This window comes from Chrysoperla carnea, chromosome 2 (genome assembly GCF_905475395.1).
Source record: "Chrysoperla carnea chromosome 2, inChrCarn1.1, whole genome shotgun sequence".
In the NCBI taxonomy this organism is placed as follows: Eukaryota; Metazoa; Arthropoda; class Insecta; order Neuroptera; family Chrysopidae; genus Chrysoperla; species Chrysoperla carnea.
In genome coordinates this window covers 35,617,678-35,635,242 of record NC_058338.1, presented here as the reverse complement: position 1 = coordinate 35,635,242, position 17,565 = coordinate 35,617,678, and the positions used below count along the sequence as shown (strand labels likewise).

At 28.6% G+C, this 17,565-nt stretch overlaps 4 protein-coding genes across 4 annotated transcripts; 1 reads left to right on the top strand and 3 right to left on the bottom strand.

The window, feature by feature from the left end:
• Positions 1-1,936: 1,936 nt before the first annotated feature.
• On the bottom strand, positions 1,937-5,899 carry LOC123292651 (zinc finger CCCH-type with G patch domain-containing protein). The gene is made up of 7 exons (XM_044873365.1): positions 5,706-5,899; positions 5,454-5,645; positions 5,320-5,391; positions 5,134-5,265; positions 3,997-4,458; positions 2,497-2,617; positions 1,937-2,439 (listed from the first exon to the last, which is right to left on the bottom strand). Exons 1-7 carry the CDS (start codon positions 5,751-5,753, stop codon positions 1,937-1,939), a joined length of 1,530 nt encoding a protein of 509 aa, XP_044729300.1. The 5' UTR covers positions 5,754-5,899.
• A 1,725-nt stretch (positions 5,900-7,624) lies between these two features.
• On the bottom strand, positions 7,625-11,752 carry LOC123292258 (putative leucine-rich repeat-containing protein DDB_G0290503). Its single transcript, XM_044872835.1, has 4 exons — positions 11,583-11,752; positions 11,314-11,508; positions 10,031-10,326; positions 7,625-9,147 (listed from the first exon to the last, which is right to left on the bottom strand). The coding sequence occupies exons 1-4, from the start codon at positions 11,636-11,638 to the stop codon at positions 7,625-7,627; spliced, it is 2,070 nt and encodes a 689-aa protein (XP_044728770.1). The 5' UTR covers positions 11,639-11,752.
• Positions 11,753-12,620: 868 nt separating this feature from the next.
• On the bottom strand, positions 12,621-13,460 carry LOC123293355 (NADH dehydrogenase [ubiquinone] 1 beta subcomplex subunit 8, mitochondrial). The gene is made up of 3 exons (XM_044874143.1): positions 13,301-13,460; positions 13,008-13,228; positions 12,621-12,921 (listed from the first exon to the last, which is right to left on the bottom strand). The coding sequence occupies exons 1-3, from the start codon at positions 13,383-13,385 to the stop codon at positions 12,706-12,708; spliced, it is 522 nt and encodes a 173-aa protein (XP_044730078.1). The 5' UTR covers positions 13,386-13,460; the 3' UTR covers positions 12,621-12,705.
• A 768-nt stretch (positions 13,461-14,228) lies between these two features.
• On the top strand, positions 14,229-17,366 carry LOC123294319 (AP-3 complex subunit mu-2). The gene is made up of 8 exons (XM_044875467.1): positions 14,229-14,351; positions 14,423-14,714; positions 15,112-15,233; positions 15,303-15,462; positions 15,534-15,647; positions 16,247-16,433; positions 16,514-16,665; positions 17,162-17,366. Exons 1-8 carry the CDS (start codon positions 14,317-14,319, stop codon positions 17,345-17,347), a joined length of 1,248 nt encoding a protein of 415 aa, XP_044731402.1. The 5' UTR covers positions 14,229-14,316; the 3' UTR covers positions 17,348-17,366.
• Positions 17,367-17,565: the final 199 nt, after the last annotated feature.

Here is a 17,565-nt window from a genome sequence, read left to right as displayed (position 1 = left end):
ATTTCAAATGCCGTAGAAGAATAATTAAGTTGTCTCTTTTCGAATACAAAAAATCGGAGAATAACATTAATTGGTATAAAATCTTTACAATCGAGATATCTATTTTAAAAATTATACTTAGATTTTTAGGAATACATAATTTGACTTAATGAATTATCGAATAAAAACGGCCCTACAAGAAACAAGAAGTAAAAATTCCGAAATTATTAACGAAACAAAATTTACAAACAATTAGAAATATTCTCTGAATTTTATTTAATTACCTTCAGCCAAAAAATGTCTTAAGAAAATTCATAACTAAAATAATTTTTAAAGAAATTTATCTATTTCAATATAATTTCTCATTTGAATTATAACAAAATTTCATAACTTAAATCATATCAAACAGCATTTTAACAGTTTCTAAATTTTACGAAACCCGGACGTTTACTTGCAATCTTGCCTAATACTTCTTGAATGTAAAGATTTTCTTTCAAATGAAAGTGATAATTTTTGCTGCAATAATAATACTTAAATCCATTAAAATATTACATTGACAAAAAAATATTTTGATTTCAAATTAGAATATTAACTTTAAAAAATATCCAAAATGTATACGTTCACAAAATATTTCTTTGACAACGTAATTTCATCTACAAAGCACACAAACAATGATTGTATTTTTTATTATTTTAATAAAATGAATCAACCAATGTATACTAAAAATCGTATACTATTAAATGTAAAATATTATTTAAAAATTTTAAATAAAAATAGTATGTGTATGGGATAAATATACAGATTAAAAAATACATTGTGTACTTTTTTTCCCTATGTACTAGCCTTTTTACCGTAATTACTTAGTTTTGAGGCATTCCAAAAAAATTTTAGACAATATCTATTTTTGCGTTAAAATGTATTTCGGTCGATTCCTTTTTGTTGGTAAATAGAGGATACTTTTGAAGTACTTAAGGTTACTCTCGCGGATTTTGCAAAATGGGAAGTATCGATTTTACGATTTTACTTGAAATATAATGAGAAATATATCTTTTAACATTATAGGTTGTTGTAATTTTTATCGCTATATGTGTCTATCTGTCTGTTTGCGGTATATTAGCTCCTAAACGAATGGGTCGATTTTGATTTCTCGAAAATAGGTTCAGTTTGGATAGAGCTACAAGGAAAAAACGGAATTTTTTGGAGGTTTTTAAAATTTTTTCCTTTTTTTAAGCCTCTTGTTTTTCAAGTTTTATTTGTTAACAATTTTTCACGTAAAACTAATATTAACCGATAAAATTGAGTACCCTTGGAATTAAAGAAAATCTACAGAGGTCTATAAATAAAACTTTTCCAGCCGTTTAGATGATGAGGTAACAAAGAAAACGAAACTCTTCCTTCATATTCGAATATCAAACAGAAATAAACAAATTTTTCAGTCTTACGCTTTAAGAATCTGAACTGAGTTGTCGTGTCCACAGACGAACAACCGAAAATGAACTAATTATATGATTTTATGAATACGTATACCAAAATTTTGTTCGTGGCATCGATACTGTTAAGCGTTATAAAGTTGGGACTAAACTTAATATACCTTGATATAAAAGTTAATTGTTGTAAGTTATCCCAATTGTATATTGTTGCGTGGTTTCTGTGTCACCAAGTATGACATCTTTGGAGATATGAAAGGATACAATAGCTGTGACGAATTGACGACAATTTGAGGCAAACTTGACAAGTTGACCTCAATTCGACGACGTACATCGATCACAGCTCATTGTATAGAAATAAGAGAATTTTTTCTCAGTCATGAATATTTTATTTAAAATACGGTACAAAAAAAACAATAACTTAGGTAGATACGACTTATACCTATATTTTATTACACATAAAATAAAAAATAACGTTTTATTGCTATATTATCTTAATCTAAAAAAAAAAAAAAATATATAATACATTTTTAAAAAATTGTTAATTTCTTTTGATCTCGTCTTAGACTCTGTTCAGTTTGAATATTACGTTCGCATACTCGCAAATTATCTAACTCCATTTGTTTATTCATTAATCTACTTTTTAAATTCCTATTCATTATTGAATTTGTATCAGAATGCCTTTCTAAAGCTTGTCTAATTTTAACTAATTCTAATTCACAACGTTTAATATTTTCATCAATTTTAATACTGTTTACATTTAATTCTTTAGAAGATTCCGCTTGTATACTTCGACGATGTGTGCTTTTTGAGAAACCAGCACGTGCTGGATCATCTTTTGCATGTTTGATTGTATTTTTATTATGTTTTAATGTGTCGTTTAAGAATGTAAAGACATCAGTTTTAGCTTGTTCACGTTCATATGCACGTCGATTACGTTCTTCTTGTTTTTTTTGTAATCGTTTTAATTTTTTCTCAACTTTAAAGAAGTTTACATCGCCACCAGCTTTTTCTCTCAATTCCATACAATGATCTGCAATTTAGATCATGTTAAGATACATATTTATTAAAAAAATTTGTAATGGCTTACCTAGCGATTTTCCACTAGGTAATAATACAGCATCAACGGGTTCTATTCTTCCATCGGATTTTAAACCCAACCCGGTACCAACTACGTAACCCATTTTTTGTAACAATTTGGAACCAATTCCCTAAAAATTACACAAACATTGATAAAATTTTAAAAATAAGCACACGACTTAAATCTTTCAAATAGATTTACCACCTTAAAAGCTAGCTTCGAATATATTAGTTCAGTCATGTTTACAATTTGAAAAGTGATCAAGTTTCTCTCTTCAAGAAATTTCTAAACGCAATCTCTATTAGTAAAGTAGAGATACTTTTCTTTGTTTATTCTAAGCAGTACAAATTTAAGAATTCACTGAAATTGTGCGAAAACCGCTAAATTTGTAAAATAATTAAATAAGTATTATAAACTGTCAGAAATGAAATTAATTATATCAATTTTCATTTCCATACTTCGCACTTTAAGTCAAAAAAAGGATACGAGATATCAAAAAAATATAGATATTTTTTCAAGTGTATTTTATTACCTATCATAAAACTAAAATTGAAAAAATCAAAATGGGAGTTACAAATTATAACACCGTCTCAACTTGTGGTCTTTCACTTTGGGATTCGGATGAAATAGTAGTCTACAGAAACTGGCGCTTCTGCAGGGCCGGATTAACAAGTAGGCAGTTGCCTGGGGCCCCCTATTTAAGGGGGCCCCCGAAATATGAAAAAGACTTCTAAAATTTTCTTACAAACATAAAATTCTAGAGAGTGAAAGAAAAATATAATCAGAACTGAAAATAAATTTTACTCAAATAAATAAAACTCAATTGACCGCATTCAAAAGGCGACGACCGACGAACTAGACAAGGTTCCTCCTCAAAGGAAATTTCCGACTCATTTGACAAATTGTATGAGCGTGCAAAGAAGTGTGTCGAAGTGAAAGGAGAGTATATTGAGTAATAACTCATAGTCATTTGTATAAGATTCTAATGGAAGATCAATTAGCTGATGTATTTCCTAACACAGAAATAGCTCTTCGGATTTTTTTTAACATTAATGATAACAAATTGTTCTGCCGGACGATCCTTCTCGCAATTAAAAAGAATCAAAGCTGCTGAAAGATCTACAACGCGACAAGAGCGACTCGAGATGTTAGGTATACTTTGCATTGAGTCAGATTTATTGAACAAAATCGATATTGATGATATAATTGATGAATTTGCCGAAAACACATGTAGAAAACGACATGTTTAAAATGTAGATAGTACATTGGGACAATAAAATTTTTATGAAAGATATAAGTTTGTATTTTTTAATCGAAAAAAGAAGGGAACGGGCGTGAAAAAAAAGGATTCCCAAATTGATGGTTGCCTAGGGCCCCGTTGAGGGTTAATCTGGCCCTGCGCTTCTGTGATCTAGATCATCACTTAACATAAATATCGTGGAATGTTAAAACGATAATTATTTATAGTCAATTTGCTTTGATTCTTCGAGTACAAAATCAGTATCTTACCTTTGTATATTGTTCCCAACTTCCTAAAGCTTGTGACGGTGGTTGATTAGTTAAACTTTGTTGTATAACATTTTCATCATATTCAATATCACTACCAGCACTTGAATCTGAGCTATCATCGCTATTCTCAATATTTGTATAATTTAATGGAAATATATTTTCCCAATTAACCTCATAATCTTGTTTATTTGCATCGTTACGTATTGTACATGTATTATTATCGCCAATTAATTTAATTGTAGCCAGTTGCCATAATTTACTTGTTGGTAATTTCACTAAGACACGATCATCTGGTTTCATTTTAGAGAAATCTGGTTCTTTATACTCTTGTAAACTGGCCAAGGATACCAACTCACCATGGGAAAAACGGCATTTTTCATCAGAAAATTTGCATTCACCTTCCAGAAAATATGGGCATGGTAGCATTTCTTGATAGATTGGATTAGTGAACATAATACGAACCTATTGTAAGCATTATTAAAAATGATTAGACGTTAAATAGAACTATAAAAGGGAATATTCATGAAATTTAAATTTGGTTCAAATATTTTTCTTCCGTAACTTTAATGACTGGACATTTCAACTAAACCATTATTTTAATAATTAATATCTTTTTAATTACTTAAAATTAATTAATAAAAGTACAAATTCAGTGAGGGCATTTAAAAATTTCTAAAACGGAAATTCAAATTTTTATACGTACGTGACATCAAAGTACGGGCTTGTCAAACTCTTTGACATACTGTATGATATTAATTACTTACATTTTATATGGTATTTCATTAAATTATATTATTCTACGACTTTTTATTAGAAAACTTAATAATAACGAGTGTAAATTCTGTGTTGTAAATTCATTTTTTTAAAGTGTAAATTATACATTGTACTATTAAAAATTGACAGATCACGTATTTATACGTCATCAACAGAGAGCGCCAAAAAACTCCGTTTAAATATCTCAAAATTATAACGTATTTTAAATATTTTTTTACATTTAAATACAGTATTTTTAAGCAGTATTTATATTTTTTACTTTGTTATAACGGTGTAAACAATGAATTAATAATATTAAAAAAATACATGAATATTCCCTATTATAAATATTTGACATAATAAAAACCTGGACAAGAACCTTACCATAATATCTTCAAATGATTGCTCTTCGTCAGATACCACTCCACAAACCAATGCGTTATGATATGAAACACCGCTTAATTGATGATTATAAGGAGCTTGACATTTCATATTTTCCAGTGATTTAAAGTCGTCCTATTATACAAAAATTAGTACTTTAGAAAGTTTTAACTATGTGTGCGGTAATACCTTTAAGTTCTTGTTATCCGTTGAGCTATCATTTTCTGATTTACTAACTGCACCAACTTCTGACATTTGTGCCTAGAATATAAGAGATTATAGAATTACTGATATTAAAAAATTGCTCGTATAACTTTCCTTACCATAAAATTAGCATATTCATCGTCCAATGTAGAACTTCCAGAATCGGTTTCTTTACCATGACTTTGATTTAGCGAATTTAAATTTTCTTTTGTTAATGATATTAATTGTTCTAAATCCTCTCGTAAACTTCGAAGATTATCAATTTCATCAGATTCGTTTGAGACTTGAATGGCTAATTTTACTTGTTCTAACTGTGAAATGGTTTTAATACTTTAGTTAGCATTAAATGCATCATAATATTACCTAATTACCTGATTTTCATATTGAACTAACGAAGCAGTAAGTTCTTCAGAACTCATTGCTGACTGTTTATTTTCCAGCCGACGCTAATAAGGTAGAAAATTTCTGATTAACGACGGAATTATTTTTTCAATAATTCTAATTTTGATTAAAAATTTGATATTAAATTTTTCTGACATTCGAAGTCAAAACAGGTTGCATTTTTCATTTTATAAAACACTGGAATATAAACACAGACTTATTTAATAAATGTAGACCGCTAAAAAATTGGAATAAAAAATTCTGGGCCACTGCACCTCTCGGTAGTTTCTGGAAGGATCCCCGAATTTTCAAATGCTGAAGACATTGAAGATTATATTAAATCGGTATGATGATAACCGAAAAACAGGATAAATTTTACGAAATAATTTGTAATCATTTGAAGTTCGTAAGGAGGTGAAACGAAATCTATAATTATAGCGTAACGAGATCAAAGATTAATTAAGTACTTGAAATATATCATGCTAACTAATTACGGCATAAAAAATGTCTACTCATAGAAAACTTGACAATCCAGAAAAAGTAAATATTCTGTTTGTATGGGAAACTAGAAAATTTATAGGTCTGTTTCTAAATATATAAGTCGTCATGCTACCCGTAACGGTTTTTTCTTTGTCATTCTTATGTTAAATATATAGAAATGACAAAGATAAATCGTGATAAGTAGCAATGACGATTTGCTTTGTAAGCAACATCACGAAAAAGTTGAATTCAAGCGTGGGATTTTGGGTATTTATTTTGTGTTTGAAATTACTAGAGTGCATTACCGAAAAAAAGTTGCGAAAATTACTTGTAAGTAAGCGGTTTTTGCAATTAATTTTGCGAAGTCGACGTTGCAAGAATCGATGTTCCATAAAATCAGACTGAAAGTTTTTAAGGAAAAAGAGGAGCAAAGGTAGAATAATCTACGACTTGTCAAAGTTGTAGAAATTAAGTTGCAAACAAGTGATTTCTTAATAAACAAATGGATTTTTGCAAATAAATGTTAAAAAGATTCCAAAAAAATATTACGTATTTGCCATGGGAACTGATTCTAGCGCTGTCTAGTGGTAGAAAATAGAAGCTGTCTATGACAAGTCAAATTTATGCATGGCTATGATTGAATTGTTTATATATATTTTGATAATGAGTGAAATAAAAAAAAAATAAATTATTTAAACTATGTGATGTGATTTATTTCTTATTTTTGTTGAAATTTGACTTTAGACAGCATCTGTCATAGACAGCTTCCATTTTTTACCACCAGACAGCGCTAGAATCAGTTCCCATGGCGAATACCAGAGAATATATCGGTAAAAATTTGCTGATATAGTCCCTGGCGAATACTCTACGTCTTAAACTAATCCATAACATTTGCGGACGTCTACGTTACAAATTGTTTAAAAAATTTAATAAAAAAGAAAAATTTTATAGAAGCAAAACGTTTTTCGCCCCTTCAGCGGTTCATAAAAAAAATGCGAAAAAACCAACTGGTGGAACTAGGATACGTTATTTTTAAATGCCATAAGGAACACAATTTCGCTGAAACGATGAAATTATTATTAATTTTGATGTGAGTAAAGAAAGTAACTATACTTATTTGATTTTTAATTGTGAATTTAATCACAATGGTTTTTCCGCGCTTACCACAATAAACGAACTTCGGCTGTCTGAACACTACCTGAAAAAAATAAGCTAATATTTAAAGAAAATTGCATAAAGTACCCTTATTGAAGGGTATGCGAAAATTAATAAAGTAATAATAGATTATTTGAAATAATTTTATTCAAAATATATACATACTGAAAAATATACATTTTTATTAAACTGTAAAAAATAACGGATATTTAAAAAATATCAAACACAACAAAAAAAAAATAGAAATAAAAAGATTAATTTAAATGATTTAAAGTTAAACAGTCGAATTAATGTTATGAATAATTCTATACGTCGCCTGGACAATCATTGTTGTGGCCTCCAATCGACATTCATCTTTTAAAACATTTTGTAATTCACTAAATAACGAATTCATTTCTTCTTTAATAAATGGTGCTATATTATCACCAATTTTTCGCTTAGCTATTTCACTTATATCCTCTCCTTCTTTATCTAACTCAGTTATTTTTGAGTCACTATTTTTTGGAGTCTCTTCTTTATGTTTCAAATTCGCTTTTGATTGTAAACATGCACTACAGATACTAATATCAACGTCACTAAGGCTGGTATTTGTGGTAATTGCACTGTGATCAATTGGGGGATGGTTCTCAAAATTATTTATTATTTCATTTAATTTATCGTCTTGTTTGCTAATTTTATCTCCAAAATAATGTATGGATTTCAATGTTTCATCTAATTTATCTTTTATTTGTTGAATTTGTTCAATATGTTGATCGAACTCATTTAATTTTCTCCCCATTTCATTCATGCTATCATTTTTTTCATTCAAATTTACATCAAGCAAATTATAATATTTTTTTAATTGATACATTTTACGTTCGTGTATTTCCATTGCAGATACGTATTCTTGCATAGAATCCGTTAACTGTTTTATTTTATCACGTATACCGCTATTTTCCTCAGTAAATTCATTAATACTTTGTATAACTGCTTCCTCGTCAATTCCATCCAATTTTGGTACGGGTTGTTTTTGAAAATAATGCACTTCTAAATCTTTGATTTTTAGTTCTTGTATTCGATTACGTTTTTCTATATTTTCAGTTTCTTTTAGTAATTTTTCACAATTTTCACGTAATGTTTTTATTTCAGAACTAATTTCACCGATACAATCTAAATTTGAGTCATCTTTACTTAAATTCGAACTAGATTGGACACCAATTTCCATTTTTTCAGTTAAAATTTTCTGATCTTGTGATAACAATTTATTCAATTCTATTTTCTGTAATTCTAACTTTAATTTTTCATTTTGTAATTGTAATTTTTGAATTTCTGCGGTCACGTCATTTTCATTGTCGTTACGTACTTTACCAAATAATTGATCAATTTTATTTTCTATTTTTAATAAATTCATTTGTACCTCTGTATTCTGTGAACGATTTTCCGTTAACAAAGTTCCCAAATTTTCATTGATTTGTTGATTTTGTTGGACTAAAATACATTCACTATGTAATGGACTGTTACTATACTGATGTTTTGATGGAACCAAATCGGTGATCTCATTAACCTTGTTGGAACGTTTTGTAGTCTTTGTTGCTACTATTCTTTCATCACAACAATCACTTTCTGAATCAGTAACTTCTGTATTATGTAATTGTCTTTCCGAGGGTAGACCAACTAATTGACCAACTTTAGCCATTCGTGTAAGAATATCTGTTTTTGATTTAGATGTAATTTCCTCTTCACTGTTTTCTTGGATTTCCCGTTTTGGGTCTTTTTTGCTGGGTTGTTCTACGATTTTCGACTGATATGCATTAGTATCTGAAATTTCAAATATGAAATTTAATCAAAAACCTGGTAACCAAAAATTCGGAATTCGGTGATTTTGCTGATTTTTAAATTATCAAAGAAAATTACTGAATAAATACTAGAAATAAAACTTAAAATCATCTGCAATTTTATCTTTGGATAAACTTGTATTTGATTACTACAGTCATCATCAGTATGAATTAGTTAATTGTAATACTATTTTGACTTTTGGTTTCGAAAGAGATTGAAAATGCTACTATTAGCAATTTTGTGGTTTCACGACAGTTCAAGGAAAATAAAACGGAAGCACAGTTGACGTTTAGTAAAAAAAATAACAGCATTTACTTTTACCATAACTTTAAATCACATTTAAAATGGCTTAACTTTTACGTATCAACTAGAAAATTGTTTATTTTAAATTTATAGGCTTAATGGCCGGTGAGTCCTTTGGAAGATTGATAGATAAGTTTATTAATTATGAAATTTTAACCGTGGCTCGAGTGTCGAACTTCTGGATTACAATTATGGATACAATTGATAGAAGGGTTGCCTTAATTTTTTTTTTCGAAACAATTTTTCAACACTTAAGATAATTGCAAACTTTTTGCTCTTGATTTCTCAGTATTAAGTTGCCAATGGCTGTTTACAACATAAACGGCAATCAAAAAAATAACTTCGAAATATAAAAAACTCGATCATAAATTGACAAGCGCCACGGTTAAAATCTCATTTTTCTTTTTATTAACAAAGTTACTTTTTATCAATCTTCCAAATAGCAGACAAAAAGAATCAAAGAAATGTCGGTTCAGTAAGGGCTTACAGTCTATAATAATTTATTAATTTTTTGCTAAAATTTTAACAAAATTAACACAGTAAAATATTATTAATAATTTACCTTTTTTCTCTTTACAATCAGTTTGAATAATTTTTGCGTCTGTTGTTTCTAACTTTTTATAAAATTCCTTTAAATCCATTTGACTCTCAAACAGTATCGACCAATTTCTTTTCTGTTCATCGAGTAAAGTTAAATATTTATCTTCTTGTATTGTAAAAACAATTCTATTATGCACTTTGATATTAAATATGTGATTATTTTTATCTTTGTACATGATAATATTATGTTGATTTGTATCAGGGTACTCAACTAACGCAAATCCAACTTTCCCAAGAGATTCGTACGCATTATTTATACTAAAATGAAAATTGAGTTGGTTAATTTACAAAACCAAGCACAGACATTTAGTGCGTTCAAAAAAGGAAGCCACTGTTATGACTGTGTTTTTTATATATTATACAGATGTTTGGTAATTCGATACAAAGATTGAAGGAGATTATAATAGAGTTTATTTGCAACATATATTACCCAAAAACTTCTTTTTTACTAAAAGTGGTGTGTCGTACAAAATTAAAGCGTTTTGAGACAAAAACAATGTTAATTGTTTTCGATCACTGTCGCTTATAGAAATATAAGCAAGTATCGGACTCAGTTATATAAATCTCGAGGGATAACAGAGGAAAACGACATTTATAGAGATTTTAGAAAGTTAAAAAGATGGGACATGGTATTTACTCGTAGACTTTTCTCGTTTATCCAGGCCTCACTAACCCAGATTTGACAGTATAAGTATAATATTGACCTGATGAATACATACATATATAAACACGAACATAATTACACTGCATTGGTATATGAAAATGTAACCAACATTATTGAGAGCCTCGACAGATCTCTGTGCACCATTCAGTATCAGAATTTTATTGGGCCAATCACTTAAGCTTTGTGCTGCAGTCTTAAAATAAAATCATTCCAAATCTAGTGACTAACAAATTAAGTAAGACCAACACGTCTATATTAGTGCTGCCATTGGCGAATTTGAAGAATGAATTAGATTTTAATACTTCTTAGTCCTTCGATGTTTATGCGTTTATATCGGCGACTGATGTATGCAAGATTCGTCAATAAATAAGACTTATCGCCAATATACCGTCATAAGGGCTTTTTTAACCGATTATGCGGCTCTCAATTAAGAAAATATCGATATTTAATGAATCTAATTTTCTTGGTGAATATATTAAATTAGGGTTGATTGAAAGTAAAAAAATTCAAAATACTATACTTTAAATTTTCTGAAGTATTAGTTTTGACAAAATCTTTATTTTTTTATCTCGAATACTTACTATTTATAACCATAGACAACTTTTACAAGTGAAACATGACTTCCAGTTGATTTTGTAGATTTTTTCGCGCTTAATTTTTCTGTTTGGGGTGTTGATGGCGGTTGCTTTGGTGCAGAATATGTTAAATCTGCATTATTTGATGATTCCAATGTATCGGGAACCACTGTTGTATCAAAAATTGACGCTAATTTCGAACTAATTAAAAATCAGAAATTAAATTCGGGGCCTTAAATTCAAATTCACATGGTTATATATTTATAACTACAAACCTAGTGTTTACGGTTGCAAAAAATAAATCTTCTTCGTTTTCCGAGTGTTTAAACATTTTAATTTTTCGAAATTTAAAAATTTATGAACACGAAACGTTTTGACAAAGAATTGTTATGACAGATTCAATATTTACAGCTGATTTTTAAATTGGTTATAGGTTAGCTTTTGTAAGATTTTTAAAGTTTTTTCATGTATTTTCACATTTTTAATAAAAATTTATAAATATTTTGCAACTTATCTGTTATGATTAATTTTGAAGTAGCATTGGTATCGTCTTACATTGCTATGGTTTTTAGAAACAAAAATTAATGTAAACTTTATTGATAAATATTTTAGTGAATTCACGGAATTAATCAATTAGGTACGCCCCTATGAATTCCCATTATCTGTTTATTATCCCTTAAAAAACGTTAGTTGTCGAGAAAATTGTTCAAATTTTCGTGGCCTCGACAAGATAGATTCAGAGACTATATTGTCTTGATAAATTGAATCTAAAAACTTGAACAAAAATTCACTATGGCACGACACCCTAGAAACATTGTAATTAGACCACAGATTATAGTTTTAATTTAAAAAAGTTATAATCTGTGAATTAGGCAGTATGAATTGCGACTTTTAATCAAAATTGTCAATAATTAAGAATCAAAAAGCGAAAATGTTTAAAAACTTAAACAAGTAACAAAAATCATTAAACCTAGATCAACTTATAAAAAAAAAAAAAAAAACATAAAAAGTGTATTACAGCAACAGAATCAAGAGATATTGTTTTGAAAGATTAGAATTACGATTGTGGACAGATAATAATTTCATAAAATGTTTCACTCTTATGAGTTCTCATTTATGAAACTTATCAAAACTAGAAAACTTACTACATTACCATTTTTGGCGTGAACGTAAATGTTTAATGTATCTCTAAATAACAAAAGAAATGGTCAGATAAAAAATTGCAGCCAAATTTTTAAAGGTTTCTATAAAGATCACGACGAATATTATTCGTGAAATATAAATTTCATTATTTTGAGAATAACACAAAACAATTCTAAACAAATATTTAATTTATTTCAATAACTGTGTTTTAGCTAGTTTAATTTGTTATTACAGTACATAGGTACAAAATCAAATTTATTCTAATTCAAAAGTATAATGTGTTTTGCCATCAGCTGCTAATTGTTTTGGTTTAACTGGTCGAAACATTGGGTAGGGATCGAGTACTTCATAAATTCCATATAAAGCCAACATGACACCAACAAAAGTTAACACTTGTTCTCGTAAACTAATTCGTAACCTTTGATTTATGTAAAAACGAGTTTCTCCATACATATCTTCTTCCAATTGCATCTAGTAATAACAAAAACTTTACTTCAGAAAAAACTGATATGAATATTAATACATATAAAGAAACAAAAATTTGTAATCTGTGTTACCGTTTCATGTAAATTCTTTTTAAGTTCTGGAAAATCCCATGTATAGTATGGATCTTTACTCTCAGCTGATCTTTCTGGTAACATTGGATAATCACCATGTCCTGTACCATCATCAGGATATGGTTGATATTCTGATGGTTCTAATCCATATTTCAGAGCTGCTGCTTTTCTTTCAGCTTCTGTTCGTGGATATGGGCCTGGTTTCCAATCCTTATTCCACACTGAAATGTGTAATTAATAAACATAAATTTTTGTAGATATTAACATTAATTTGAATTAAGGAATTGCCTTACTGCTAGCAGTTCTAAAAAATGTATTTAAACTAGTTCGTGGAACATTTAGTTTCGATATTTTTGTGATTTTCGCAATCAAAGACATTTTTCTAAATAAAATGCAAAGATTACATAAAAAAAGTTTTAATTTGGTAAAACTGATTATCACTTGTGAAGAGATCTTTTCTACCCACAGACTTATTATTAATGAAAGGTCTAGAAAATATTCGAATTACAATGTGAAGCCAAAGAATACAGATACATAAATTTTAACCAAATGAAAGCTATTGGTTATAAAGAAATCATTTTAAAAAAACATCAGGCTCTACTGTTCAGAATTAAAAGTCAATTGTTACGGATAAAAGATAAATCGGATAACGAATAAAAAGACTAACCATCCTTAAGTGAAAAAGTCATTTGTTATTTACAAAAAAAAATCAATTAGCGCTTTGGCTCATTCTCTGACTGTCCCAGAAAGAGACAATTTTGTGTATATACGTATTTTGGAGGGTAGAGTAGAAGGAGAACCATTTTATATGGGAGAAAAATTGAAAAGTGGTCAACGGTAAAGAGCGAATTACAATAACACTAAAACACAAAAAATCACCAAAATAACGCTAGCGTAGCAAGTGGTAATGATATGAATGTATCTCAATTCTTCTATTACAACTTGTTTGGATCTTTATCAATTACTCTTATTACAAAGAGCAGAAATAAGTGCTTCTATTAAAATTTAAACTTTTGCTCCATTCATATATTATTACTTTTTAATACATGGAGTCGTTTCTCCTTCTACTCTAGCGACTTAAGGTAATAATATATTTATAACTTTTAAACAACTTCACTATTTCGGATTTCCCGCTAAATATTAAACGGCATGACGGTGTTATTAGGGTTTTTAGTAGTAAAAAAAAAAAAAAGAAGAAGAAGTCCCTATGCATTTAGAAAATGAAAGTTATGAGGTGTCAGTTTGACGTATTTGTTTTTTTAGGTTATTTAAGTTGACATCTCTTGTCAAAATTTGAATATACTTAAAAATGATACATAGTTTATTTATAATCAATTCATCGGGGTAAATACAATACATATAAAGTATTGTGAGTAAATTAATCAAATATTTATTCCACTTTTTTCTTCTTCTAGGGATGCTTTCCTAGAGAAACATTGGCGTAGCGTTATACCGCATTCCGTATGTGAATACTTTTTAGAAGCGCAAAGAGCAAATCCTGATGATGTACCACCAGTAATAGCTACACCACACCATTATTTATTGTCTATACAACGGGGTGGGATTAGTTTGGTTGCTGTTTGTATGCAAGAAGTACCTCCATTATTTGTAATCGAATTTTTACATAGAGTGGTGGATACATTTCAGGATTATTTTTCAGAATGTACCGAAACTATTATTAAAGAGAATTATGTAGTTGTTTACGAAGTAAGTACGCAAGCACAATGCAAGTAAAGGTCTATTCGCCCATAAGAAGGAAAATGATTTTAATGATGAGGGATGACTTATATTTTCCATTTAACTGACTTTGAGTAAAAATTATGGGAAATTTGTTGAGTTTATGAAATAAATAATAAGTTTATAAATGAATCCGATGACCCAATTGACTAATTTTCATCTTTCAAGAAACTCAAAAGTATTTTTCAGTTCTAAAACACGCTATAAAAACTTTAGTTGCTTATCCCTTTATGTTTTTGAGTTATCGTGTTGAACGAGCGATTTTTGATTACCGTAACAAAATTTCATTTCTGTCATTTTTAAGAGTTATTAACTATTAAGCTAAATTTGATATATTCCTTATTTATTACATATACACTGTTAACAGCTTCTAGATGAAATGTTAGATAATGGATTCCCATTGGCTACAGAAAGTAATATTCTCAAAGAATTAATCAAACCTCCAAATATATTAAGAACTATCGCTAACACCGTTACTGGAAAATCAAAGTAAGAAGTTCAAACAATATTATAATACAATTTATATTAAAAAATTAAAACGTATTTTTTGTTTTAAAGTGTTAGTGGCACGTTACCAAGTGGTCAATTATCGAATATACCTTGGAGACGTACTGGCGTTAAATATGCAAATAATGAAGCATACTTTGATGTCGTTGAAGAGGTTGATGCAATTATTGATAAATCTGGTGTGACTGTATTTGCTGAAATTCAAGGATATGTAAGTTGCCAAAATGTCTCTTCGTAAAATTGACGGCCCAGTTGGTCTGACATAAAATTTTAAATTTTTAGATAGATTGTTGTATAAAATTAAGTGGAATGCCAGATTTAACGCTATCTTTTATGAATCCGAGATTATTTGATGATGTTAGTTTTCATCCATGTGTCAGATTTAAAAGATGGGAGGTAAGATAATCAATATTTTAAGAATGTTTGACATTGAAGTAATAAAATTAAGTGAAATTTAAGATGTACATAATACAAAACGATTTTGATGAATTTTTGAGTATTATTTCGTTTATTTTATCGTATCATGGCTAAATCTTTGTTGTCTATAAATCGTAAGGCTATTGATAGCATAATTTTAAAATTAATAATTCCACCGATCCACTGATCTAGTTACCAAGAACCCCTAAAGACAAATTTTTTAATTTTACGACAAAAACTCATTCTTTATAAAAATTTCTGTTTACCGAGAAAGTAATCTTGCCATGTGTCAAGCTTTGGATAGATTACAGAGAGTGTACTGTAATTAACAGAGAATGAAAAATATCAAAAAAATTGTATAAATCCTAAAATTTGTCAGAAAAATAACATAAAATTTAAAATTAAAAAGAAGAAATGCTATTATTTATTATTTCACAGGAAATTTTAAGGAACAAATCTATTGAAAGCTTAAAATAAACTCCTCTTACAAATTTTACATTTGTAAAGATAAGATTCTTGACTTAAAAACACAATTCAATTTTAAAGTAAAAAATAATTTTTTTTGTACCGAATTTTAGTCTGGGCGAATTTTATCATTTATACCACCAGACGGTAATTTAAGATTAATGTCATATCACATAGGAAGTCAAAGTGTTGTTGCCATTCCAATATACGTACGTCATAATTTATCGTTAAAAGCGGGGGAACAAGGCCGTTTGGATATTACAGTTGGTCCAAAACAAACTTTAGGTCGAACAATTGAAGGTACGTAAAATGAAACTGTTAATAATAAATTTGCATACCAAATAAATTTCAAAATTAATATCAATAAAATCAAATTTCAGGTGTAAAATTGGAAATTCAAATGCCAAAGTGTGTACTTAATTGTATATTAACAACAAATCAAGGAAAATATGCATTTGACCCAGTCACAAAAATTTTATCTTGGGAAATTGGCAGAATTGATGTGACAAAATTACCAAATATTCGTGGCACAGTAAGTTTAAGTTTTGAGAATATTAGTGTAGTATTTAAAGATTTTCGGGACAAAAAACTAAGAATTCAAAGTGTTTCTTTATATGTACACATTCGTTTTTTCGTAAATACACGACAATATTTGTGGTATCTGTTCCAAACTTGTTAAATGGCCATCGCGATTCTACCTCCTTAGACTATTTTATGTGGGGTTGGATTAAGTTTATGGTTTACTATATTACTACGTACACACATGAAGTAAAAATGGAATTGTGGAAGCCACAGCAATGTGGCTTCATTTTTCATTCTCGTTGATATAAAAGGCGAATTAAAAACCAAATGTCGTTATTTCTCGAAGTAAACGTGAATGAAAATTATCGTAAACGTGAATAAAAAATTATAAACTTAAGGTAGCCATTGTCGTTTCTCTCAACATATTTTTCGGGTTAGATATCGCTTTAATTTATGAAGCATTTCATGCTATTTTAATCCTAAAGTTATTTTATTTAATTTTTAAGGTATCATTGGTGAGCGGAGCTAGTACAAATGATGTAAATGCATCAATTAATGTACATTTTACAATTACACAATTGGCAATTAGTGGATTAAAAGTGAACCGATTAGACATGTATGGTGAAAAATACAAACCATTTAAAGGTGTTAAATATGTAACAAAAGCTGGTAAATTTCAAGTACGAATGTAATTTTATTATAATTATTAATATTGTGTTATAAATAAATATTTTTTTTTATAAAAATATATAATTTCTATGTCCGTTTTTATTATACATTATATTATATAGAATATAAAATCATAAAATTCCATTTTTTGTTTTATTTGGTACTCGGTTTTGACTGTAAGCTCGTAATGAGGTCATGTTTTCTACGATTATTTTTGTCTGTTATTTGGAGGTTTGAAAAT

Excerpts from the sequence above, each read along its gene's own strand:
- LOC123292651 (XM_044873365.1), bottom strand. The coding sequence starts at position 5,753 with ATGAGTTCTGAAGAACTTACTGCTTCGTTAGTTCAATATGAAAATCAG. Across the intron at positions 5,646-5,705 it reads TAGTTCAATATGAAAATCAG|TTAGAACAAGTAAAATTAGC; the intron begins GTAATTAGGTAA and ends ACCATTTCACAG. Across the intron at positions 5,392-5,453 it reads ATGAATATGCTAATTTTATG|GCACAAATGTCAGAAGTTGG; the intron begins GTAAGGAAAGTT and ends CTTATATTCTAG.
- LOC123294319 (XM_044875467.1), top strand. The coding sequence starts at position 14,317 with ATGATACATAGTTTATTTATAATCAATTCATCGGG. Across the intron at positions 15,234-15,302 it reads ACCGTTACTGGAAAATCAAA|TGTTAGTGGCACGTTACCAA; the intron begins GTAAGAAGTTCA and ends TTTGTTTTAAAG. Across the intron at positions 15,648-16,246 it reads TCAGATTTAAAAGATGGGAG|TCTGGGCGAATTTTATCATT; the intron begins GTAAGATAATCA and ends ACCGAATTTTAG.
- LOC123292258 (XM_044872835.1), bottom strand. The coding sequence starts at position 11,638 with ATGTTTAAACACTCGGAAAACGAAGAAGATTTATTTTTTGCAACCGTA. Across the intron at positions 10,327-11,313 it reads GTTGTCTATGGTTATAAATA|TATAAATAATGCGTACGAAT; the intron begins GTAAGTATTCGA and ends TTTTCATTTTAG. Across the intron at positions 9,148-10,030 it reads TGATTGTAAAGAGAAAAAAG|ATACTAATGCATATCAGTCG; the intron begins GTAAATTATTAA and ends TTGAAATTTCAG.
- LOC123293355 (XM_044874143.1), bottom strand. The coding sequence starts at position 13,385 with ATGTCTTTGATTGCGAAAATCACAAAAATATCGAAACTAAATGTTCCA. Across the intron at positions 13,229-13,300 it reads ATTTTTTAGAACTGCTAGCA|TGTGGAATAAGGATTGGAAA; the intron begins GTAAGGCAATTC and ends TACACATTTCAG. Across the intron at positions 12,922-13,007 it reads AAAAGAATTTACATGAAACG|ATGCAATTGGAAGAAGATAT; the intron begins GTAACACAGATT and ends TGTTATTACTAG.